We start from the raw sequence: 27,646 nt of genomic DNA, 5'->3' as shown, positions 1-27,646 counted from the left end.
ATAACATAACACACATTCCTCTACTTAGTAGTAATACTATAACATAAATAAATGTTATGGTTTTGCCCCAAAACCATGATTTGGCACAAACACCATGATTTTTCAAAAATACTGATTTAGCAGAAATACTATGATTGAGCAGAAGTACTAAGATGTAGTAGAAGTACTTTGATTTACCACAAATACTACTATGGAGGAGTAATACTTTAACATGGGAGAAATATTGATACTCACACACACATACACAGAGAGCAAAGTGTACAGGGGCTGTTAAGAGTCTGGGCTTGGTGTATCTAGGTCAGCTAAATTGGCTGCACCTGCTGTAATCAGCACTTACACACACAGACACAGAGACATGTATAAGTTTTCTGCAGTGTATTTCTCACATTCAGGATTCCCCTCGAACAAATGGCCATAATTTCCTAACCGTAGGGGCTAGAACGCTCATTCTGACACCGATTTGTTCAGAAGAGATGGGGAAAACTTCAGGCCTTCATAATTCAGCGATAAAATATAAATTATTGAAGATATATGACTTGTAATACACTGTAACTGAGTAGAGGCGAAGCAAAACTGCCTTGACTTGCCCTCAAACAACGTTTTGTAACTCTAAATCTATATGGAGCATCAAAATCATTCTTTCACCGTAAGAAACAGCAGGCTTTGGTGAACAGTCATGGAAATTTTCAGGTCTCTGTTGAAATCCATCAAAAAGATATGACGAGAGAAAAAAGTGCCTCATTTCCAGAGTTTGAAATCTGAAGAAATCTGAGCGAGGGACAAATTTCCTACTCTCAAACAAGTGTAATTCATGGCCAAACGGTAATAGGTGAGGAAAAATTCTTGAATTGTGAGCATCAGGGATGTCTGAAGATATATTGGCACAAGCGTCATGTCTCAACTTTGTTTCGTTAAGGAGATATGACGATTTGAAAATGCCTCTCATTACAGAAATCCAGCGCTGATTTTGAACAAACTCTCCATTGACTTTCTATGGAGAGTTTTCAGACTTTGTGTTGCTCTGAGGAGATTTGCAAAAATCTGTAAATCCCACAAGAATGATAGTGACATTTTCTGAAAGCCAGCAAAATACCTACGTTTTGATGTATAATTTGTGGGGCTTGAGTGGAAATTGAGGGAGTAGCAAGAAGTTGTTTAGACATGAAGAGAAAATTCAGAATAGACGAGTGTACACTCTGAGTTAATTGCATAGCAACCATAGCAACACATGTATTTTCTGAAAAATCACAATTTTGCAACTGAAAACTTAAAGAGGTATAAAATTAAAATGGTAGAAGATCTGAAAAAGCTGAATCACACAGGAATAGCCCAATAGTCTGAGAACATTTTAAAGTTTGAATGGAGTTTCTAGGTGAAAGTATGACAAAGTAGTTAAGTTTCAAAAACAAGCAAGTTTTAGCAGAATTGTGGAAGTTTTCCATTCATTTCAATGGGACAAATTAAAGGAAAAAAGTGTAATATTTTAAAAAGTATAATAGTTATAAACACCAAAAGTCATAGCACACATTAGCAGAAATAGCAGAAGAGTTTAGAGTTTGAACTGAGAAAATCGGCTGAAAACTGAAAAAGTAGTTAGACGGCAAAAAACGTACGGAAGTCCTAAGAATAATAATAAAGAATAAAGAGAAACAGGAACTCAATAGTGTGGAAGCCCTTTAAGGGCATCCACACAACTAGAAAGCGAAAATTTCAGAAGAAATTTTATGTGTGCCTATGCCGCTGCTAATCACTGTAGTTTGCCATTCATACGGCTACAGAGAGCAAAACTCAGAAGAGCAGCCATTCTCCACCATGAACTATGGTAAAACAAACACGCTCACGCTTCACAGATGACAGCTTACAGTTTTGTGTAAAGATGAAGTTACTTTGTACAGCGCCGATTTGCAGGCGCTGTGCACACAGGTTCATGAGCAGAAGTCCCATTGTACCACGGCAGACCCGACAATGTTTGCATGAACACGCTTTGAAGCATTACATTATACACCACTTTTCACACATGCATTCACTTTTGTTTTTGTTATTTTTACACAGTGTTCTGAATTATGAACAATGGTCTACAGCCAATCCTGTGTATTATTATACAAACTTTGGTTGTGAGATTCAGATAACTATTTAATAAAAGCTAAATATTTTATATGAGAGTAAGAAAGAAAAGTATATCTTTGTGTCCACCTTTCTCTGTTAATGCCCTACCTGGCCCCCTGGCAAAAGCTTTGCTAGATCCGCCCCTGCACAGTTACCAGCTGTCAGCTACACAAAAAAGGGAGCTTGGTGTTTGTCTCTCAGAAACAGTTCATAACTTCCTTCAACTCATTCATGTCACCTAAGGGTAAACCTGTTTCTCCATCACCAGTTCAGCTCTGATGATTCAGTAAGGATATCTGGTTTGGAACAGCCGTTTTACAGCTGTGGCTGCAGCAAACATCAGCTGATACTAGAAATTAAAAGCAAATGAATTCTAACAACAGCTGATCAAGCTTAAACGTGCTGCTGTTGTTTAGCGCGATAAACAAACAAGAGAGAAAAGCCGATCATTGATCAGTTTCATGACTGAAGTTTCAACAGGCGAGAGAATGACAGGGGACGCTGTCATAAAGTTCAACATCGGTAACATCGCTAACTTAGCGCGCACACAGCTGTATAGAAACTCCGTCGTGCTAGCACGCAGTACGAGTTATTGTAAGTGATTGAAGAAGTCAGCACAACGAAAATAAACTACACCTAAACTCGGTTTATATCTGACCCAAATAGAGTGCAGGTCATAACTTCTTACCTGAAATTCAGTTCACCTCACGCTCCTGCCTTCGCTTTCCCTGATCCACGATTGACCACGGTCGATCGGCGGTAGCCTCACCGCCTTTTATGTCTCGTTCGCGGCATGTCCTTTCTGTCACACACGGTGGATAGCTGCCCTCTGTTGTAGCTCCACCACCAAACAACTCAGTTATTTTTTCCACATCGACCAGCATCATCAGCCCATATAAACGAAAAATAAGTCCAGCTAAGACACAGACCCTTGCCGAGCGATCGGGCGATGAAACAAATTTTAGCCACCTCACTATCAACCAAGCCTGGGTGGTTTTTCACGAAGGGTCGCTAGCTAGCTAGCTAGCTAAGCTAGCGGCGCTAGCTAGCTAGCCGGCTATCAGCAAGACGTAAGAGAACTGTTGCTAAATAAATTACACCTAAACTCGGTTTATATCTGACCCAAATAGAGTGCAGGTCATAACTTCTTACCTGAAATTCAGTTCACCTCACGCTCCTGCCTTCGGTTTCCAGCATCATTGGCCCAGCTAAACGCAGACCCTTGCCGAGCGATCGGGTGTTGACACGACTTTCTGCCGCTTCACTATAAGCCAAACCTGGGTGCTTTTTCACGAAGGGTCGCTAGCTAGCTATGCTAGCGGCGCTAGCTAGCTAGCTAGCCGGCTATCAACAACACGTAAGAGAATATGGGATGTCTTGATAAAACGAGCAGATATTTGAAGTTTACACACCTACATTCTCGCCTGAAAATATCTTAAAAGTTTATTTTGTGACCTAGAAACACGAAAAAAAGCATTATAGAATCCAAGTGGTGTCCGCCATTGTTTCACTGGCAGAGGCGTGCTATGAATTGTGGGATATGGAGTTTTCCGCCAAGAATAAAAGTTTTAGCCCGTACTACTCCCGGTATACCACTAGAGAGAGCCAACACACCACAAATGAAGTCTGTTTCTATGGGGCCAAAAGTAGAATCTTTCCCAGGAGGCTAGAAATTGGCCCAAATTTGCACTAAAATCTAAATATTTCAAAAACTATAAAAGTCATAAACACCAAAAGTCGTACCATACTAGTTCAGCTCCAGCCGCACAAAATGATGTAACATATGTAACCCTATTGTCAAAACTGTTTGGCAGAGGAGCGCGGGAAAATTTTCACTAAAATATTAATATCTAAAAAACTATAATAGTCATAAACACCAAAAGTCATAGCACACCATTCCAGATCCAGCCGCACAAAATGAGGTAACATATATGAAGCTTGTCTCAAAACTGCGGGCGTGATACGCCGAAATTTAGGCGGAAGATGGAGAATAATAATAATAATAACTAGAAAGCGAAAATTTCAGAAGAAATTTTATGTGTGCCTATGCCGCTGCTAATCAGTGTAGTTTGCCATTCATACGGCTACAGAGAGCAAAACTCAGCAGAGCAGCCATTCTCCACCATGAATTATGATAAAACAAACACGCTCGCGCCTCACAGATGACAGCTTACAGTTTTGGGTAAAGATGAGGTGACTTCGTACAGCCCCGATTTGCAGACGCTGTGCACACAGGTTCATGAGCAGAAGTCCCATTGTATCACGGCAGACCCCGACAATGTTTGCATGAACATGCTTTGAAGCATTACGTTATGGACCACTTTTCACACATGGTTGGTGTACCCACACAGGCAGCCGTAGCTTTTCAACTCATAGCCCAACACACACCCAAAAACAGCCAAGAGAGCACAGACTTTACACCCGTGGGTCCACCTCCCCTGCAGCGGCACTGCAGACCACGCCCGACACATCAAACACATAAAATAAATATGTATGCACTTTCGCATTCACTTTTTGTTTTTGTTATTTTACATAGTGTTCTGAATGATGAACAATGGTCTACAGCCAATCTTGTGTATTATTATACAAACTTTGGTTGTAAGATTCAGATAACTATTTAATAAAAGCTAAATATTTTATACAGGAGTGCAGAATTATTAGGCAAATGGTAGTTTTGTCCACATCATCCTCTTCATGCATGTTGTCTTACTCCAAGCTGTATAGGCTCGAAAGCCTACTACCAATTAAGCATATTAGGTGATGTGCATCTCTGTAATGAGAAGGGGTATGGTCTAATGACATCAACACCCTATATCAGGTGTGCATAATTATTAGGCAACTTCCTGTCCTTTGGCAAAATGGGTCAAAAGAAGGACTTGACAGGCTCAGAAAAGTCAAAAATAGTGAGATATCTTGCAGAGGCATGCAGCAGTCTTAAAATTGCAAAGCTTCTGAAGCGTGATCATCGAACAATCAAGCGTTTCATTCAAAATAGTCAACAGGGTCGCAAGAAGCGTGTGGAAAAACCAAGGCGCAAAATAACTGCCCATGAACTGAGAAAAGTCAAGCGTGCAGCTGCCAAGATGCCACTTGCCACCAGTTTGGCCATATTTCAGAGCTGCAACATCACTGGAGTGCCCAAAAGCACAAGGTGTGCAATACTCAGACACGGCCAAGGTATGAAAGGCTGAAAGCGACCACCACTGAACAAGACACACAAGCTGAAACGTCAAGACTGGGCCAAGAAATATCTCAAGACTGATTTTTCTAAGGTTTTATGGACTGATGAAATGAGAGTGAGTCTTGATGGGCCAGATGGATGGGCCCGTGGCTGGATTGGTAAAGGGCAGAGAGCTCCAGTCCGACTCAGACGCCAGCAAGGTGGAGGTGGAGTACTGGTTTGGGCTGGTATCATCAAAGGTGAGCTTGTGGGGCCTTTTCGGGTTGAGGATGGCATCAAGCTCAACTCCCAGTCCTACTGCAAGTTTCTGGAAGACACCTTCTTCAAGCAGTGGTACAGGAAGAAGTCTGCATCCTTCAAGAAAAACATGATTTTCATGCAGGACAATGCTCCATCACACGCGTCCAAGTACTCCACAGCGTGGCTGGCAAGAAAGGGTTTAAAAGAAGAAAAAAACTAATGACATGGCCTCCTTGTTCACCTGATCTGAACCCCATTGAGAACCTGTGGTCCATCATCAAATGTGAGATTTACAAGGAGGGAAAACAGTACACCTCTCTGAACAGTGTCTGGGAGGCTGTGGTTGCTGCTGCACGCAATGTTGATGGTGAACAGATCAAAACACTGACAGAATCCATGGATGGCAGGCTTTTGAGTGTCCTTGCAAAGAAAGGTGGCTATATTGGTCGCTGATTTGTTTTTGTTTTGTTTTTGAATGTCAGAAATGTATATTTGTGAATGTGGAGATGTTATATTGGTTTCACTGGTAAAATAAATAATTGAAATGGGTATATATTTGTTTTTGTTAAGTTGCCTAATAATTATGCACAGTAATAGTCACCTGCACACACAGATATCCCCTAAAATAGCTAAAACTAAACACAAACTAAAAAACTACTTCCGAAAACATTCAGCTTTGATATTAATGTGTTTTTGGGTTCATTGAGAACATGGTTGTTGTTCAATAATAAAATTATTCCTCAAAAATACAACTTGCCTAATAATTCTGCACTCCCTGTATGAGAGTAAGAAAGAAAAGTATATCTTTGTGTCCACCTTTCTCTGTTAATGCCCTACCTGGCCCCTGGCAAAAGCTTTGCTAGATCCGCCCCTGCACAGTTACCAGCTGTCAGCTAAATAAAAAAGGAGCTTGGTGTTTATTTCTCTCAGAAACAGTTCATAACTTCCCTTCAACTCATTCATGTCACCTAAAAAAAAGGTAAACCTGTTTCTCCATCACCAGTTCAGCTCTGATGATTCAGTAAGGTCATCTCCTGGTTTCGACCAGCCGCTTCTACAGCTGTGGCTCCAGCAAACATCAGCTGATACTAGAAATTAAAATCAAATGAATTCTAACAACAGCTGATCAAGCTTAAACGTGCTGCTGTTGTTTAGCGCGATAAACAAACAAGAGAGAAAAGCCGATCATTGATCAGTTTCATGACTGAAGTTTGAACAGGCGAGAGAATGACAGGGAGGCTGTCATAAACTCCATCGTGCTAGCTACCACGCAGTACGAGTTATTATAACTGATTGTAAAAAGTCAGCACAACAAAATAAACTACACCTAAACTCGGTTTATATCTGACCCAAATAGAGTGCAGGTCATAACTTACCTGAAATTCAGTTCACCTCACGCTCCGACCGGCAGCCGCCTGCTTCTCCTGCCTTCGGTTTCCTGATCCACGATCTACCACCGGTCGATCGGCGGTCGCGCTCGCCGCCTCGTTCCCCGCATGTTCTTTCTGACACACCGGTGGATAGCTGCCCTCGGTTGTAGCTCGCGTCAGCGACTACCAAACAACTCAGTTATTTTTTCCACATCGACCAGCATCTGGACAATCCACCGCCTTTCACTGTTTGTACTGTTACTAAAAAAAACCCTCATCGGCTCATAAAAACGAAAAATAAGTCCAGCTATGACCCTGAGTCAAAAGACAGCCAGCTCGGGTTAGCTAGCTACCTGTCTAGCTCTTTGCAGGCACCGAAAACATCAGAGCTAATATGGGATGTCTTGGTAACACGAGCAGATATTTGAAGTTTACATCTGGCCAATCCACCACCTTTCACTGTTTATACCGTTACTAAAATGAATAAATAAATAAATCATCGGTCCATATAAGCGAAAAATAAGTCCAGCTAAAACACATACTGTCGGCGAGCGACGGGTGCTGACACGAGTTTCACCCGCCTCAATATAAGCCAAGCCTGGGTGCTTTTTCACGAAGGGTCGCTAGCGGTGCTAGCTAACTATGCTAGCAGCACTAGCTAGCTAGCCGGCTATCAGCAACACATAAGAGAACTGCTGCTAAATAAACTACACCTAAACTCGGTTTATATCTGACCCAAATAGAGTGCAGGTCATAACTTCTTACCTGAAATTCAGTTCACCTCACGCTCCTGCCTTCGCTTTCCCTGATCCACGATTGACCTCCGCGTTAGCAAACACCGGTCGATCGGCGGTAGCCTCACCGCCTTTTATGTCTCGTTCGTGGCATGTCCTTTCTGTCACACACCGGTGGATAGCTGCCCTCTGTTGTAGCTCCACCACCAAACAACTCAGTTATTTTTTCCACATCGACATCAGCTGATACTAGAAATTAGAAGCAAATGAATTCTAACAACAGCTGATCAAGCTTAAACGATGCAGCTGTTGTTTAGGCGATAAACAAACAAGAGCGAAAAAGCCGATCATTGATCAGTTTCATGATTGAAGTTGCAACAGGCAGAGAATGACAGGGGAGGCTTCGTAACGACAGAATAAATCGTAATATTTTCTCTGAATGTGGCACGAGTCCGTTTGTACGGCAACTCTACAAACGAACCCTTATGAATAAAATAAAGTCCAACGTCAGTAACTTAGCGCGCACACAGCTGTATACAAACTCCCGTCGTGCTAGCTAGCACGCAGTACGATTGTAAAAAGTCAGCACAATGAAAACAAACTACACCTAAACTCGGTTTATATCTGACCCAAATAGAGTGTAGTTCATAACTTCTTACCTGAAATTCAGTTCACCTCACGCTCCTGCCTTCGCTTTCCCTGATCCACGATTGAAACGACAGAGAGAGTCCCCTCGCTATCCATTTGCAGCCAAGTGCAGCAGCTAGCTAGGTAGCCGGCTAGCTGTCAGGCAGGACCGACGTCGTCAGAGCACTGTCGCTAAATATGGGATGTCTTGATAAAACAAGCAGATATTTGAAGTTTACACACCTACATTCTCGCCTGAAAATATCTTAAAAGTTTATTTTGTGACCTAGAAACACGAATAAAAGACATATAAAACGAAGTGGTGGCCGCCATTGTTCACTCTGTAGAGGCGTGCTATGAATTGTGGGATATGGAGTTTTCAACACAAGGATAAATCTTTTCGGCTGTACTACTCCCGGTATACCACTAGAGAGAGCCAAGACACCACAAATGAAGTCTGTTTATTTGGCGCCAAAAGATGAATTGGCCTAAATTTGTACTAAAATATTAATATTTAAAAAACTATAAAAGTCATAAACACCAAAAGTCACAACATAATAGTCCAGCTCCAGCCGCACAAAATGATCTAACATATGTAATCCTAATGTCAAAACTGTTTGGCAGAGGAGCGGGGGAAAATTTTCACTAAAATATTAATATTTAAAAACTATAAAATTCATAAACACCAAAAGTCATAGCACACCATTCCAGATCCGCCGCACAAAATGAGGTAACATATATGAAGCTTGTCTCAAAACTGCGGGGCGTGATACGTGCCGAAATTTAGGCGGAAGATGGAGAATAATAATAATAAGAATAACTAGAAAAAGTTTGCATTTCCTGCGAAAATGCTGTGTGGATGCCTTTATGCTGAAGTTGCCTGCTGAAAAAGCTGAAAAAGATGAAAAGTTGCAAAAAGTTGTATGGCGGAGAAGAAACTGAAAATTCTGCTGAAAACAGGTGAAGAAGCAGAAAATTTTTGCTGAAAAGTGATGAAAAGCCAAAAATTCTACTGAGAGGGGTAAAGATAGAGAAATTTTTGCTGAAAAGTGGTGGAAAAAAAACCTTGCCTTGAGCAGGATTCGAACCTGGCCCTCCTGGTCTCAAGGCTGCCACTCAGCTCACTGAGCCAAACTCATTCTGACAAAGAGTAGATGGAGAGACTGACAATTTTGCTGAAATGAGCAGAGGCTGCTGAGAATTGTGCTGAGAAGAAGTGAAAAGGCTGAAAATTTTGCAGAAAAGAGGTGAATCAGCAGAATTTCTGCAGAAAAGAGGTAAAGAAGCAATAAGTTGCGCTGAAAAGAGATGAATCAGCAGAATTTCTGCTCAAAGGCGGCTATTCATTTCCCTGAGCCAAAGTCATTCTTACAAAGAAGAGGTGGAGAGACGGACAATTCTGCTGAAATGAGCAGAAGCTGCTGACAATTGTGCTGATAAGAGGTGAAAAGGCTGAAAATGTTGCAGAAAAGAGGTGAATCAGCAGAATTTCTGCAGAAAAGAGGTAAAGAAGCAATAAGTTGTGCTGAAAAGAGATGAATCAGCAGAATTTCTGCTGAAAAGAGGCAGAAGGTTCTGTATGTAGAAAAAGAAACACTGTTGAACCATGTGTGAAATAAATAAAGAAATGAAATGAAAGAACAACCTGGTTCTGCTCAAATTCACCAATCAGAGGTACTGCCTCAGTCTGCTTCATCAGGCTGTGTACTTGTTTCTGCCATGGAGCGTTAACAAGAATCTGAGGTCCATATTAGAAAAGCTGCTAAAATCATAAAACTTTGCAGAATTGTAATAAATTAGCAATATAAATTACAGGTCTGTGATAGTGTATAAATTTGTAGTGAAAAAAAAAAACGTGGACCAAGGTGGGATTGAACCCACGACCTTTGAGCTGCAGAGCCGTGTCATTACTGATTGCGCCACCTGGAAAGGGGGCGGCGGTCTGAAAGACAGATACTTGGGCAGTCAGAAAATAGATCGCGGTGAGAGGCGAAAAACGCCGTTTTTGAGTTACAAAACGTCGTGTAACTCAAAAACTAGGAGGGCTAGCAGCATAATTCTTGTACTGGGTGAATCAGCGGACTTTGGTGTATTTTGACTGCGATTTTCATAGCTCGTTCTACCTCCGTCGCGGAGATATGACGAGAGAAGAAACGGCTTCATTTCCAGAGTTTGAAGACTGAGAGAAGGACAGATTTCCACCCTCAAACAAACGTAATTCATTGCTCAACGGTAAGATAATTGTAAAACTGCTTCCACTGTGAGTGTCAGCAGTGTCTGAAGATATATTGGCACAAGCCTCATGTCCTAACTTTGCTTTGTTAAAGAGATTTGGCGATTTGAAAATGCCTCCCGTTTCAGAATTTCAGCTCTGAATTTCAAAACCTCCCCATAGACTTTGAATGGGGAGTATTGAGACCTTGTGTCACTCCGAGGCAAATTGCGAAAAAACGGTAAATCTCACAATAAAGATAGTGACATTGTCTGAAAGCCAGCAAAAATACCTACGTTTTGATGTATAATTTGTGGGGGTTGAGTGGAAATTGAGCGAGTAGCAAGAAGTTGTTTAGACATGAAGAGAAAATTCAGAAACGACCAGCACTCACTCTGACTTAATTGCATAGCAACCATAGCAACGCATGTATTTTCTGAAAAATCACAATTTTGCAACTGAAAACTTAAAGAGGTATAAAATTAAAACGGTAGAAGATCTGAAAAAGCTGAATCACTCAGGAATAGCCCAATAATCTGAGAACATTTTAAAGTTTGAATGGAGTTTCTAGGTGAAAGTATGACAAAGTAGTTAAGTTTCAAAAACAAGCAAGTTTTAGCAGAATTGTGGAAGTTTCCCATTCATTTCAATAGGACAAATTAAAGGAAAAAAGTGTAATATTTTAAAAAGTATAATAGTAATAAACACCAAAAGTCATAGCAGTCATTAGCAGAAAGAGCAGAACAGTTTAGAGTTTGAACGGAGAAAATCGGCTGAAAACTGACAGAGTAGTTAAACGGCGAAGAACGGAGCAACTAGAAGAATAATAAAGTATAAAGATAAAGAATAAAGAGAAACAGGAACTCAATAGTGTGGAAGCCCTTTGAGGGCATCCACACAATAAAGAGAAACAGGAACTCAATAGTGTGGAAGCCCTTTTAGGGCATCCACACAATAAAGAGAAACAGGAACTCAATAGTGTGGAAGCCCTTTTAGGGCATCCACACAATAATAATAAAGAATAAAGAGAAACAGGAACTCAATAGTGTGGATGCCTTCAAAGGCATCCACACAATTTGCATTTCCTGCGAAAATGCTGTGTGGATGCCTTAACGCTGAAGTTGCCTGCTGAAAATGACTGAAAAAGATGAAAAGCTGCAAAAATTGTATGGCGGTAAAGAAACTGAAAAATTATGCTGAAAACAAGTGAAAAAACAGAAACTTTTGCTGAAAAGAGGTGAAAAGGCAAAGATTCTTCTTCAAAGAGGTACAGAAGTTCAAATTTCTACTGAAAAGAGGTGAAATGGTTTCCTCTGAAATGAGCAGAAGATACTGAGATTTGTATTGATAAGAGGTGAAAGGCTGAAAATTCTGCTTAAAATAGGTGAATCAGCAGAATTTCTACTGAAAAGAGGTAAAGAAGTAGAACGTTGCACTGAAAACAGGTGAATCAGCAGAATGTCTGCTAAAAAGAGATTTCTGTTGAAAACACCTGAAAAAGCTGGGATTTGTGCTGAAAAGGGTGAAAACACTCACAATTCTGCTGAAACGGGGTGAAGAAGAGGTGTTGGGCTGTTGAGAAGAGTTAAATAAGTTGAACTGATATGTTTGAGTACAAATACTATGATTTGGCAATAATACTGCGTTTTAGCACAACTCCTGAGATTTGATTGAAATACTATGATTTAGAAGAAATATTATGACTTTGTACAAATACAATGTTTTGGCACAAATACTATGATTTGGCACAAATACTATTATTTACCAGAAGTACAAGGTTTCTGCAAAAATACTATGATTTTGCAGAAATACTATGCATTAGTAGTAATACTATAACATCACAGATATATGATGATTTTGCAGACATTCTGGTTTTACACAAATACTATAATGTGGCAGTATACTATGTTTTAGCACAAATACTATGATTTGCTATAAATACTATGATTTGGCACATGTACTATATTCAGCAGATATACTATAACAAAACAGAAAGTCTATGACTTAGTAGTAATGCTATAACATAATAGATATACTATGATTTTGCAGACAGTCTATTTTTTTGCACAACTAGCACAATATGGCAGAAATACTATGATTTGGCACAAGTACTATGATTTAGTACAAATACGATGATTTGGCAATAATACTGGGTTTTAGCACAACTACTGAGATTTGGGTGAAATACAATGATTTAGAAGAAATACTATGACTTCGTACAAATACAATGTTTTGGTTGAAATAATATGATTTGCAAAAAATTCTACGATTTCGCTCAAATACTATGAAATTGCAGTAATACTATGATTTTGAAGGAATTCTATGATTTGTTAGAAATACTATGCATTAGTAGTAATACTATAACATAACAGATATACTGTGATTTTGCAGACATAGTATATTTTTTCACAAATACTACGATTTCGCTCAAATACTATGAAATTGCAGTAATACTATGATTTTGAAGAAATGCTATGATTTGGTAGAAATGCTATGGCGTAGTAGTAATACTATAACATAACAGAAATTTTAATTGGACACAAATACTCTAATTTGGCACAAATACCATGATTTGGCAAAAATATACCATGATTTGGCACAAATACGATGATATGGCAGAAATACTATGATTGGGTACAAATACTATGAATAGGCACAAATACTATGATTTAGCAGAAATACTATGTTTTAACATAACTAATATCTTTTGACAGAAATTTCTGCTAAAAGGTACTAGTTCTGCTTTTTAGCAGAAATACTGTAAAATACTGTAAAAACTATGATTTGGCACGAGTAGTATGATTTAGTACAAATACTACGAATTGGCAGAAATACTGTGACTCAGTAGTAATACTATAACATAACAGATATACTATAATTTTGCAGACAGTCTATGTTTTTGCACAACTAGCACAATATGGCAGAAATACTATGATTTGGCACAAGTACTATGATTTAGTACAAATACTCTTATTGGCACAAATACTATGTTTCAGTACAAATACTACGATTTGGCAATAATACTGGGTTTTAGCACAACTACTGAGATTTGGGTGAAATACTATGATTTAGAAGAAATACTATGACTTCGTACAAATACAGTGTTTTGGTTCAAATAATATGATTTGCAAAAAATACTATGATTTGGTACAAGTACCATGATTTAGTACAAATACTACAATTTCGCTCAAATACTATGAAATTGCAGTGATACTATGATTTTGAAGGAATACTATGATTTGGTAGAAATACTATGCCTTAGTAGTAATACTATAACATAGCAGATATAATGTGATTTTGCAGACATAGTATGTTTTGCACAAATACTATGATTTCGCTCAAATACTATGGAATTGCAGTAATACTATGATTTGGAATACTATGATTTGGTATACTATGATTTTGCAGAAATTCTATGTTTTTGCACAAATACTACAACAACTACTACTACAAATACTACAAGAAATACCATGTTTGGGCAGTAATACTATTATTTGCTATAAATACTATTATTTGGCACATATACTATAATCAGCAGATATACTATAACATAACAGAAATTCTACGACTTAGTAGTAACACTATAATATAACAGAAATTTTAACTGGGCACAAATACCATGATTTGGCAAAAGATACCATGATTTGCCACAAATACGATCATATTGCAGAAATACTATGATTGGGTACAAATACTATGATTTGGCACAAGTACTATGAATAAGTACAAATACTATGATTTGGCAGAAATACTATGATTTAGCAGAAATACTGTTTTAACATAAATAATATCTTTTCACAGAAATTTCTGCTAAAGGTACTATTTCTGCTTTTTAGCAGAAATACTGTAATTTGGCATAAATACTATGATTTGGGATAAATACTATGATTTGGCAGATATACTATATTCAGCACATAAACTATAACATAACAGACATTCCTCCACTTAGTAGTAATCTCATAACATAAAATAAATATCATGGTTCTGCCCTAAAACCATGATTTGGCACAAATACCATGATTTTTCAAAAATACTATGATTTAGCAGAAATACTATGATTGAGCAGAAGTACTAAGATGTAGTAGAAGTACTTTGATTTAGCACAAATACTATTATGGAGGAGTAATATGTAACATGGGAGAAATATTGATACAGACACACAAACATACACATACACAGAGCCTAAAGCGAGCAGTGGCTGTTTAGAGTCTGGGCTTGGTATATCTAGGTCAGCTAAATTAGCTGCACCTGCTGTAATCAGCACTTACACACACAGACACAGAGAGAGGTATGAGTTTTCTGCAGTGTATTTCTCACATTCAGGATTCCCCTCGAACAAATGGCCATAATTTCCTAACCGTAGGGGCTAGAACGCTCATTCTGACACCGTTTTGTTCAGAAGAGATGGGGAAATCTCCAGGTCTGCATAATTCAGAGATAAAATATAAATTATTAAAGCTATATGACTTGTAACACACTGCAACTGAGAAGAAGCGAAGCAAAACTGCCTTGACTTGCCCTCAAACAACGTTGTGTAACTCTAGATCTCTATGGAGCCTCAAAATCATTCTTTCACCGTAAGAAACAGCAGGCTTTGGTGAACAGTCATGGAAATTTTCAGGGCTCTGTTGAAATCAATGAAAAAGATATGACGAGAGAAAAAAGTGCCTCATTTCCACAGTTTGAAATCTGAAGAGATCTGAGCGAGAGACAAATTTCCTATCCTCAAACAAATGTAATTCATGGCCAAACGGTAATAGGTGAGGAAAATACTCTTGAATTGTGAGCATCAGGAGAGTCTGAAGATATATTGGCACAAGCGTCATGTCTCAGCTTTGTTTCGTTAAGGAGATATGACGATTTGAAAATGCCTCTCATTAGAAAAATTCAGCGGTGATTTTGAACAAGCTCTCCATTGACTTTCTATGGAGAGTTTTCAGACCTTGTGTTGCTCTGAGGAGATTTGCAAAAATCTGTAAATCCCACAAGAATGATAGTGACGTTTTCTGAAAGCCAGCAAAAATACCTATGTTTTGATGTATAATTTGTGGGGTTGAGTGGAAATTGAGCGAGTAGCAAGAAGTTGTTCAGACATGAAGAGAAAATTCGAACAGACCAGCCCTCACTCTGAGTTAATTGCATAGCAACCATAGCAACGCATGTATTTTCTGAAAAATCACAATTTTGCAACTGAAAACTTAAAGATGCATAAAATTAAAACGGTAGAAGATCTGAAACAGCTGAATCACACAGGAATAGCCCAATAATCTGAGAACATTTTAAAGTTTGAATGGAGTTTCTAGGTGAAAGTATGACAAAGTAGTTAAGTTTCAAAAACAAGCAAGTTTTAGCAGAATTGTGGAAGTTTTCCATTCATTTCAATGGGACAAATTAAAGGAAAAAAGTGTAATATTTTAAAAAGTATAACAGTAATAAACACCAAAAGTCATAGCACCCATCTCCAGAAAGAGCAGAACAGTATAGAGTTTGAACGGAGAAAATCGGCTGAAAACTGAGGGAGTAGATAAAGTCCAAAAACGCACGGAAGCAACTTGAAAAAGAAAAATAAAGAATAAAGAGAAACAGGAACTCAATAGTGTGGAAGCCCTTTTAGGGCATCCACACAATAAATCCGACGAATAGTAATATGTGTGCCTCTTGGCATAGGCACACATAATAATAATAATAATAATAAGAATAATAAATCCGAGGAATAGTAATATGTGTGCCTCTTGGCATAGGCACACATAATAAGAATAATAAATCCGACGAATAGTAATATGTGTGCCTCTTGGCATAGGCACACATAATAATAATAATAAATCCGAGGAATAGTAATATGTGTGCCTCTTGGCATAGGCACACATAATAAGAATAATAAATCCGACGAATAGTAATATGTGTGCCTCTTGGCATAGGCACACATAATTACAGCAATATGATGCAACAAACACAGCAGGACTACTAATCCAAAATACTCAAAGCTTCATAGAACTGAAACAAACATTTATTTTTGGGTCCATTCTGCTGCTGATACATACTTTAGGTTTCTGAACATTAAACTTGTTGCTGCCTTTCATAGTGTGTAACTTGAAGGCCCTGAGTACTTTCTCCCACACTGAAAACACTGGGATGATAACATTATTTGAACATTACCTAATAAGACTGATTCAGGACAGACAATTAGTGATGTTAAACTTCCCTAGCAGTCCTTCACAAACAGGGAACAGTCTGTCTATTCTCTCCATCTGTCAGCTGCTGCTGGCTCTTCCTCCTCCTCTTCCTCACACACTGCTGAGTTTGTCCTGGTGGATCATCAGGGGTGCAAAGCCTCACAGATGATGTGCAGCAGTGGGTCCCTCAGTCTGTCCTCACGCTGGACACTTGCAGTTGTCACACATGGAAATCAAATGTGTGATAAGCTGCAGGATTCAAACACAAGTGTAACTTATAAATACATGTTCATACTTTTATTCCACAATCAGAGAGAAAGAAACAGAGAGAGAGTGCAGGACAGACAGACAGGTGACAGTCTCAGGTGTACACACTGCTACAAAACAGCACAAGAGAAGGAGGATTTAGTGTTTGTGTTATTACGAGTGCTAAACAAGAAGAGTTCCCAGATGGTCCAGTGGACACATGTGTGACTCCTGTGATTAAAGCATCTTTCTTTCAGCTTAACGAGTGAACCGTCAGCTCGTTCAAACACACGTTAAAGTCCGTTTGGCTCGACACCACCGAACAGAGGCAGCAATATAACATAGCTAACATTAACAGTGCAGTGAATCCTGCTTGTGCCGTCATATTCAGGACTGCAAACCGAGCAGCATCACTGACGTTCAGCTTGTTGTGTTTGTGGATATATGACTGACTTTAATTATCCATAAAATCATCACATTCTCTGTAAGATTAAGGTCGACTATTGAATTATTATATTTTAAAGGCTTTAAAACCAAGTAAACGCTGAAAGTACAAACATCACTAATGTCACATAACGTTGCCGACATGTGACCAACAGTAATGTTTTAATGTTCCTCATTATTAAACATTTGCACATAAATAAGTGACATCATATTCAGTACTTACGTTTAACAGTTTACTCTTCGGCTGCTCCCTTCTGCCGTATCCACAGTGACTGCCGCGCTATGAAGTCTGGGATATGTTGGGCCACGAAGTCTACATTGCTACAGCCTTAAAATTCAGGGAAATGAAGGCCGCATTTCGAGCAGCCTTTGAATTGGGACAGCCTTCGTCGCGCCGCTGTGACGTAATCAGCCTTAAAATGCAGCCTTTAAGGCTGCAGACCCTGAATTGGGATACAGCCCACAAAACCACGAAACTACGTCATAAGCCAAACCCATCTGTTCTCTGATTGGCGTGACACTGACCAATTAGCTGAAAGGAAGGAAAATCAGGTCAAAATTCGTACTTATCAGTTGAAACTCACACACAAGCAGGTAACTTGGTAGAGTTTCACGTAGTTTTTTGCTTTGTATCTGTAACCAAACTTTAACAATAAAATTTGTAACTTGTGTAAATCTTTTTTACACACACAAATTCTCATCTATAGATGCACAAACACAACATTATCAAATATTTAGGTTTACGAGGTTACAAAACTTCACAACTACACAGTCTGATTTACAAGTACAAAATATTTATGAGCACAATTGGAGCCCATAGAGCTGCTCTGGGTGTTTTACATGTACTGGTTCAGTTCCTCATGTTCACTGTTTATAACTAAATGTCACAAATATTTGATTTTTCACTTTCTGTAAAATTAACAGTGTGATAGCTGTTAGCATGATTCTCGACACATGCAGACAAAATTCATCAATATTATCCAACATTTAATCCACATTATCAAGTTAACATCTATTACACAGACAGAAACACTTCACTAAGTCCAGAAATGTTTCAAACCTCAGTATATGAGAAAAATCCACAGTGTTAATAACAAACACACAGAGACATCAAACCTACATTTAAATCTGTGGTGACATGTGACATGATGAAGGTCACATGATTTATCTTCTCTGCCAATGACACAAATTAAAAAGGAATAATTAAAGTGAAGAATCGAGCACAGCATCCCAGGATGAAAAGATGGTCTCCAAACTGATGGTTCACAATCCTTTTATTGAACAGCTTTGAATGTGATCACACAGTAAAAGCTACAAAATGTACAGAATAAAATTACCATTGGTAACTCAAACCTTTCACCTTTTTCCTTATTTATTAATCATAAATGAATTACTTTAAATGATGACACCTTTTAGGCCCTTGAATCTCTACATCGAGCGCTTTTGCCGTGTATATTTATTCAACCCTTCTAACATTTAGCCTCTTACCTTTTCTATACCCTGAGATAAAATACATCTTATTACGATTGTCTTTGACCTTAAATAGCATATAACAGTGAATCTTGTAAACCTTTGCATCACTGAGTAAACATGACAAATATACCGAGGTGTGAGCGCCCTCTAGTGGGTGAAAACGTAACTGTTACACTCAGTAGCCGTCAGCAGCTTTATGCTCCGTGAAATAACAAAGTCCACATTTACACAACAAACTTTGATACCAACCTTGTTCCCTCATCAACCAGGTGCCAGGGAACTATTTGCAACTTAGAATTCCACCTTAACAGCCGCTTTTCACATTTCTTAACCATTGAGCAAACCTCTCTGTACGTTGGAGCTCGTGCTGCTGTATAGTTTACATCGACTGATGTTTGACGCCTGGTCGTTCTACACCTTTCCAAATAAAAACATTTACTGTGTCCAAGCTACAACAGAATAATATGCACGTATGAACCAGTTTAAGAAGGAACATATTAATGAGGTCATTTACAATGAGTGACTGAGACTCATTGATGCAATAACAGAGGATGATAACAGGATCAGACTAATCCAGTAGTTTATTATTTCAAACACGGAGACACTCACACACTGACCTTTGTTCTCTGTGCTACATGCAAACATTTGGAGCTCACAGACTCTGTGATCACTGAGTTTTCAGGCTTTTCTAATCCTGTGTGTGAGCAGCAGGAAACACAAACACACATACAAGACCAAACATACAAAACAAGCAGCAACACTTTTTAAACACAAATAATAATGTTAAAAATACCTGAATAAAGGAAAACAATCAACATTTGTGACAATTATGTTATTAATGAACAAACAAACAAACTCTGAGTGCATCATTCAGTTAAAAAATAAATCTGCAGCACTTCATAGAAACTCAGATTTACAGTTCCAGTGACGGGACTCAGGAGGTATGTAACTATCCACGACTCTGTTCATGCAAATACCACCATGTGTGGTCTCCACAGAAACCTTAGACTCTAAGCTAAATGTCCACATAAACCATGTCTACAATCACCAAAAAACAGCAAAAACAAGCATGATTAAAACAGCAGTTATGTAATTACGCAAAAGTCCACTAAGTGAGTGTATGTTGAATCAACCTCAGGCTGATGAAGCTGTTGGCTCATTTTCTCTGACTCATTATTTACAGCTCAAACAACAAACAAAGTGACCATCCTGGTACAAGTAGACATAGCCTGATGTCCAGTCATCTCTGCTCCACTCTACAGATTTGATCTTGTTGTTTGGAGCTCGACATGTCAGAGTGACGTCCTGTCCAGACTCAGCTGTGATGGTTTTCTGCTCTGAAAGAGGAAACAACACAGAGCAGAGAGGTTAAAGGTCAAAGTACAATTATGATCAGAATGATTGACTTTAAATATTTTGTTTATTTTCTTTTGACATTTGAGTTTTTAGTCATGTTGGATTTAATGAACCTCTGAACATCCAGCAGCTCTTTAAATGTTTTAAAGTCAAGTTTTCATAGTTGAACATGTTCTGTTGTCTCTTTCTCTTTAATCTCTCTCACACTCCTGTCACACTGTTGTGTGTGACTGCAGCAGCATCTGCACATGTGCAGCTGTCGCTGCTCCTCCTACACTCAGCTTCAGTCTAACCTGATGCCACACTCAGCACTTCCTGCTTATAGCTTTGCTAACATGTTGATGTTTCATAAAAGAAGAATTTAAATATGAAGCCAGAGTGATGAGTTAGTGAGCTGTGTCGGGCAAACAGAGTCTTCTCTCTCACCAACCTGGTTAAATCACCATGGTAACGCATGCTGAACACATGTAAATATGGAGCTGAACATTATTTCTGTTTGTTCTGTAACAAAAGTTCAATAAAAGTTTCAGAGTATCAGGATCAGACAGAAATCTCTGAGTGTGCAGCTCCATAAATCTGTAGTTTCATAACAATCATAACACTGTGACTGTAAAACACTCTCAGCTGTATTTAATGAAAAGATGATGAAACCTGCTGAGTGTAAAATAAGCAGCATCAGTTACAGAGAGGGTTGTTACACACACTTTGTTTTTCTTCCTGCTGCATTCAACACACACAAAGTTCATAGAAACATGAAAGAGCTCAGTTTGACTGAGACAACATTTCTACATCCAAACTGAGTCACAGCTCATTCATTTGTAACTGATCAATGATCCTGAACACAATCAGGCAGATTATTGATCGTCTATAATCCACAGACCTTCATCTACACTCAGATCATCACACAGCGTTTGTGTTGTCACTTCATTCAGTGTGTGTAACAGCTGATCTCAGGTCTGTGTTGTTCATCTCTCACAGAACAAGTTCTTACAAACAGCTGAAGCTCCAACACAAAAACACTCACTGACTCTGAGATCAGAGCTCAGAAATTCATGTGTTTGTAACACAGTTTGACTTTGTGTCAGTAAATCTCATGAACAGCCTGAAGATGAATAAACTGTAGTTCAGAGTCACTGACAGACAGCACAGACACACACTGTTGGTCTGAGTCTGAACATGATGATCATCAGAGAAATAACATCAGACTCTGAACATCCAGCTTTCTACAGCCGTCTGCTGGATGTTCACCATCATTTATTTATCTTTGTGTTTGTTCATCTGACTCACATTCAGGCTGAAGATGCTCTGCTACATGTGGATCAGCAGGATTCAGTTTCTTTTTTCTGCACTTAAAGAAACCAACAACACCAGCAACAATAAGAAGAAGCACCGCAGAAACTGTCAGACCAACTTTCAGTCCAACAGATCCATCCTCCTTCCTTCTGTCTTCCTTTCCTCCATCTTTGTTGCCTCCATCCTTCTCTTGTCCTCCTGTCTGACCTGCAGGTGAGAAACAGGTGTGAGGTGTCAGCTATCAGGTAGGTGATGAGTGAAGAACAGAACAGAATCCATTTCCTCTTCAAACTGCTGTCAGACATTATCTACTGCACTCTGATCACATCACTCAGACCAGCTGCTTTCTACAAAGTCTCATCAACAACATCTTTAGAAACAAACATCAACAACCAGGAAGCAGCTTCACCTCTGATCACACACACACTCAACTCTACTCACTCACCTGGAGGATCAACATGAAGGTAGATGATGATGATGAGCTTCAATAAGTGTATTTCTCCCATTAAGACATGACACTCATATGTTCCACTATCAGCAGTTGTCACATTCTTCAGAATCAAAGACACGTCTCCATCCTTCATCTGTCTGTCCTGCAGATCCACCCGGTTCTTAAAAGATTGATGCTGGCCTTCTGGAACAAATCGCCCATCCCGGTACAAAAGCACATGTTTATCTCCCAGGTCAGCTCTGCTCCACTCTACAATGTTGATGTTGTTGTTTGGAGCTCGACATGTCAGAGTGACGTTCTGTCCAGACTCAGCTGTGATGTTTTTCTGGTCTGAAAGAGGAAACAACACAGAGCAGAGAGGTTAAAGGTCAAAGTACAACTGTTCACTTCTACAGCAGCCAATCAGAAACACACAATAAAAGATCATCTTCTGTTATTAGATGATGATCTTTGATTGTGTCTCTTCTTGTGTCAGCTGCTCCCTTCAGGCGTCACCACAGCGAGTCTTCTCCTCCTCCTCACCTGATCCCGAGCATCTTCATCAGGGCTGATTTGTGACAGAAGGACAGCAGCAAGAGTGAAAGGGAAGGTTTAAAGATGGCAGTGAGCTGCTGTGATGTTTGCTTTGGAGACTCTGACACAAAGACAGGAGGCCGAGCTGAACATGTTCAGATTTTCATTGAGAGCAGAAAGGACGAGATTATGAACGAGTTGATCAGAGGGAAGCTCAGGCTGAGAGGTTTGGAGACAAAGTTCATGAGAAAGACTGAGATGGATGAAAAACATCATCTGAAACCATTTTGTGAACAAATAAAAACAAATCTTTAGTTTTAGAATCTGTTAGTTTGATCAAATGTTGTTGATGGACGAGTTCATTGAGACTCTGGACGTCTGTCAGACTGAGTCACTGCTTTTATTGTAACAGCTGTACTGATGCTCCTAAATCTGGCCTCTGACACAAACCTCCAAACAGTAAGAATGAAAAAGAATAAAACCATTAAAAACTCTTCAAGCAATAAATAATCAAACCTGAAAAAGAAGAAAATCATCTGGAAACTAAATTGAACTAAACACAAAAAGTCCAAATGGAATAAAAACTAATGAGAAAATCCAAAACTACAATAACTCTGTTGCACAAACAACAACATGTGCTGATAATAAGTGAACATAATGTGTGAGAGAAAGCAGCCTCTCATTATAAGACACTGTGAGTCTCTGCATGCTGCCTTTATGGAGCTACAGCTGTTTGTATACACTGAACAAAAAGCTTTGTAGCTGTATACTGACTCCTGACACTACAACACATCACACTGACACACACATTACACTTCTTTGTCTCTGTGCTGCAAACTGCACCAACACACACAGACTCCACCCAGCTTTGTGTCGATCGCAACACTGAACGAATCAGAAACTAATTCTTAGAGAAATATTATCAGCATGTAAACCAGACTGAGACTCTTTATCTCAGAAATAAACTCAGTTTAGTTTCTAACAGTTAAATCTGACCTGCAGAGACGAACAGGACAAACATCAGCGTGGAGCAGAGTGACGCAGTTACAGCAGACATGTCCGTGTTCTCTGTTTCTGCTGATCTGACTCTTAGTTTGTTCTAAATGTCTGAGTCTGTTGGTGTTTTCACTCAATAACTGAACCTGAGTTTAAACCTGAACACATCAGATTAAATTTAAGGTTTAAATAAAGTTAAAGCTGCAGTTCAAAGTCGTCCGTGTCTTTGAGGACGTCGCGTTAGAGTGACGTTTGGTGGGTTGGACTGAGTCCAACAAAATTAGAAGCTCTCATGTGTCGTCATGTATGAACAGTTTGTGTTTCAGTCGCTGAAGCACACGCACGTTTTGTTTCTGACGGCAGTTTGATTCTTGTTTCATCGCCACATCTTGTTTCAGCTGATCTGACTCTTAGTTTGTTCTAAATGTCTGAGTCTGTTTGTATTTTCAATGAATAACTAAACGTGAGTTTAAGATCTGAGTGCATGAGATAAATTTGAAGGTTTCAAGATGCAAAATATCAGCCTGCAAAAACAAAATCCAACTTAGTGTGACGATTGGTGCATCACATGTTGGTATGATCTTAAGTGCGTCGCAGAGAAAGAGGTAGAATAGATGCTGATCTGAGTGTTTATGACTGCTTTATAGGACACGTTTGGTTCTTAAACGATGTCCAGAGAACACAAACATCGTCTGTCTCGTCCATCAGTCATCAGCTACGTGCTAAAGGCCACTGACTTATTTGAAACATGTAAATAAAGTAAATATAGGGAACAAAAGTGCCGCATGAATAGATTAAGAGGGAAAAGGACACTGAGCTGTAGCCCTGGTAATCAGACCGGTGCCTCTCGCCTGATGATCGCTGGGATGGGCTTCACCAGCACCGCCTCCTCTATTGACTCTGATGAGGACCGGCCAGCAGGAGGCAGCATTTAGCTGTAAAAGGTTCTTTTCTGAACTGTTTTATCATCGCTAACTGTAAACAGATGTGCTGAGACATCTGGAATTTCCTCATCATCAAACCTGATCCAGTTCAGACTGCAGTGAGTCTCTCTGTGTGTTTGCCACACGCACAGGTCTAACATGTAATGTTAAGACATTTATCAGGAACTCTCTGACTAACATTAATAATCTATCACTCAGTGAATAACTTGAACCATGTAAAGCAGAAGGTTTCAGATCACTGACCTGCATCAAGACTTCATGAGGATCCTCAGTGGCTGCTGCTCATCACGGTGGAACAATAAAATAAAAATGTTATTTTCTCTTGAATCAGTCCCAAAGCAGAAAGTAGCAGAACAGGACCCGACTGATCCAACGGTGACTCTGTTACTGAGAAGAGAAAAACCTTCTTCAGACTGTTGATGCAGTCAGAGGGGAAGAGCTCTGTAATTGTACACAGATTCCTAAACAGGAGGAGCCTTTGGTTTGTGGAGACGTGGTTTTGAAATCATAATAACAAGTTTCATCTGTGGCCTGAATTCCAAAGCACAGAGTTCAGGGAGTGTTTGTTGGAAGCTTTCCTATTATGAAATCATGTGTATGAGCTCTCTGTGGGAGTCTGTAATAATGGTCTTCTTCATTCCTTAAGCATATAAACATGCATGATTGATTTTATTATTTATATTAAAAGAAAGGGCACTCACGCAAAAGGTTTGTTACGTTTTTTTGGTTCTTTGGCTGTAGGTTTCCTTGTGGGCAGTCTTCCAGCTGGTCCTGGTTAATGTCTGCCAGGAAAAGAAGTTTCAATTAGTATAGAAAGTCTGTCAGACTGAGTCACTGCTTTTATTGTAACAGCTGTACTGATGCTCCTAAATCTGGCCTCTGACACAAACCTCCAAAGAGTAAGAATGAAAAAAGAATAAAACCATTAAAAACTCTTCAAGCAATAAATAATCAAACCTGAAAAAGAAGAAAATCATCTGGAAACTAAACTGAACTAAACACAAAAAGTCCAAATGGAATAAAAACTAATGAGAAAATCCAAAACTACAATAACTCTGTTGCACAAACAACAACATGTGCTGATAATAAGTGAACATAATGTGTGAGAGAAAGCAGCCTCTCATTATAAGACACTGTGAGTCTCTGCATGCTGCCTTTATGGAGCTACAGCTGTTTGTATACACTGAACAAAAAGCTTTGTAGCTGTATACTGACTCCTGACACTACAACACATCACACTGACACACACATTACACTTCTTTGTCTCTGTGCTGCAAACTGCACCAACACACACAGACTCCACCCAGCTTTGTGTCGATCGCAACACTGAATGAATCAGAAACTAATTGTTAGAGAAATATTATCAGCATGTAAACCAGACTGAGACTCTTTATCTCAGAAATAAACTCAGTTTAGTTTCTAACAGTTAAATCTGACCTGCAGAGACGAACAGGACAAACATCAGCGTGGAGCAGAGTGACGCAGTTACAGCAGACATGTCCGTGTTCTCTGTTTCTGCTCATCTGACTCTTAGTTTGTTCTAAATGTCTGAGTCTGTTGGTGTTTTCACTCAATAACTGAACCTGAGTTTAAACCTGAACACATCAGATTAAATTTAAGGTTTAAATAAAGCTAAAGCTGCGGTTCAAACTCTTCCGTGTCTTTGAGGATGTCGCGTTAGAGTGACGTTTGGTAGGTTGGACTGAGGATGCGCAGAAATAAGTGCGTCACAACAAACGAGGCGAAGTGGAAAAGTTTTAGTGTTCAGTTGTTGAACGATCTCCACAGAACAAAATCAGAAGCTCTCATGTGTCGTCATGTATGAACAGTTTGTGTTGCAGTCGCTGAAGCAGAAGTTTCGTTTTGTTTCTGACGGCAGTTTGATATTAGTTTGCTCTAAATGTCTGAGTCTGTTTGTATTTTCACTGAATAACTAAACCTGAGTTTAAGATCTGAGTGCATGAGATAAATTTGAAGGTTTCAAGATGCAAAATATCAGCCTGCAAAAACAAAATCCAACTTAGTGTGACGATTGGTGCATCACACGTTGGTATGATCTTAAGTGCGTCACAGAGAAAGAGGTAGAATAGATGCTGATCTGAGTGTTTATCACTGCTTTATAGGACAGATTTGGTTCTTAAATGATGTCCAGAGAACACAAACATCGTCTGTCTCGTCCATCAGTCATCAGCTACGTGCTAAAGGCCACTGACTTATTTGAAACATGTAAATAAAATAAATATAAGGAACAAAAGTGTCGCATGAATAGATGAGGAGGGAAAAGGACACTGAGCTGTAGCCCTGGTAATCAGACCGGTGCCTCTCGCCTGATGATCGCTGGGATGGGCTCCACCAGCACCGCCTCCTCTATTGACTCTGATGAGGACCGGCCAGCAGGAGGCAGCATTTAGCTGTAAATGGTTCTTTTCTGAACTGTTTTATCATCACTAACTGTAAACAGATGTGCAGAGACATCTGGAATTTTCCTCATCAAACCTGAACCAGTTCAGACTGCAGTGAGTCTCTCTGTGTCTTGTGTGTTTGCCACATGCACAGGTCTAATATCTAATGTTAAGACATTTATCAGGAACTCTCTGACTAACATTAATAATCTAAAGCAGAAGGTTTCAGATCACTGACCTGCATCACGACTTCATGAGGATCCTCAGTGTCTGCTGCTCATCACGGTGGAACAATAAAATAAAAATGTTCTTTTCTCTTGAATCAGTCCCAAAGCAGAAAGTAGCAGAACAGGACCCGACTGATCCAACGGTGACTCTGTTACTGAGAAGAGAAAAACCTTCTTCAGACTGTTGATGCAGTCAGAGGGGAAGAGCTCTGTAATTGTACACAGATTCCTAAACAGGAGGAGCCTTTGGTTTGTGGAGACGTGGTTTTGAAATCATAATAACAAGTTTCATCTGTGGCCTGAATTCCAAAGCACAGAGTTCAGGGAGTGTTTGTTGGAAGCTTTCCTATTATGAAATCATGTGTATGAGCTCTCTGTGGGAGTCTGTAATAATGGTCTTCTTCATTCCTTAAGCATATAAACATACATGATTGATTTGATCGTTTATATTAAAAGACTTATACAAAATGTTTTTATGTTTTTAGTTTTGATTATTTGGCAGTAGGCGTCATGGCCCTGAGTGTGATGGCTCAATGTTTTGTGTTTCTTATATTCTTTCTTTATATTCTATGTTCTTGTTTTGTTGACATAAGAAGAGAAAATGCTCTCAATTATGGAGAAGCCAAATGGTTCATTTATGTTTGATGTGTGCCTTACA

General features: G+C 39.2%; 1 protein-coding gene across 4 annotated transcripts; it reads right to left on the bottom strand.

The window, feature by feature from the left end:
* Window positions 1-18,589: 18,589 nt before the first annotated feature.
* On the bottom strand, window positions 18,590-27,299 carry LOC120438325. 4 transcript variants are annotated; one of them, XR_005611803.1, is made up of 6 exons: window positions 27,000-27,299; window positions 25,061-25,141; window positions 24,603-24,746; window positions 21,901-22,236; window positions 21,450-21,662; window positions 18,590-20,143 (listed from the first exon to the last, which is right to left on the bottom strand). XR_005611803.1 is itself a non-coding variant. In XM_039608748.1 (4 exons), coding segments are annotated over exons 1-4 (612 nt in total). In that variant the 5' UTR covers window positions 25,858-26,182; the 3' UTR covers window positions 18,590-20,141. The 4 variants fall into 4 exon arrangements, 3 of the variants coding, with proteins under 3 accessions (XP_039464682.1, XP_039464683.1, XP_039464681.1); XM_039608748.1 differs by lacking the exons at window positions 24,603-24,746; window positions 25,061-25,141; window positions 27,000-27,299 and adding an exon at window positions 25,797-26,182; XM_039608749.1 differs by lacking the exons at window positions 24,603-24,746; window positions 25,061-25,141; window positions 27,000-27,299 and adding an exon at window positions 23,416-23,807 and having other exon boundaries at window positions 18,590-20,138.
* Window positions 27,300-27,646: the final 347 nt, after the last annotated feature.

This window comes from Oreochromis aureus, linkage group 3, assembly GCF_013358895.1.
Source record: "Oreochromis aureus strain Israel breed Guangdong linkage group 3, ZZ_aureus, whole genome shotgun sequence".
Lineage (NCBI taxonomy): Eukaryota > Metazoa > Chordata > Actinopteri > Cichliformes > Cichlidae > Oreochromis > Oreochromis aureus.
The sequence above is the reverse complement of the archived record's forward strand: the minus strand, read 5'-3'. Positions and strand labels throughout refer to the sequence as shown.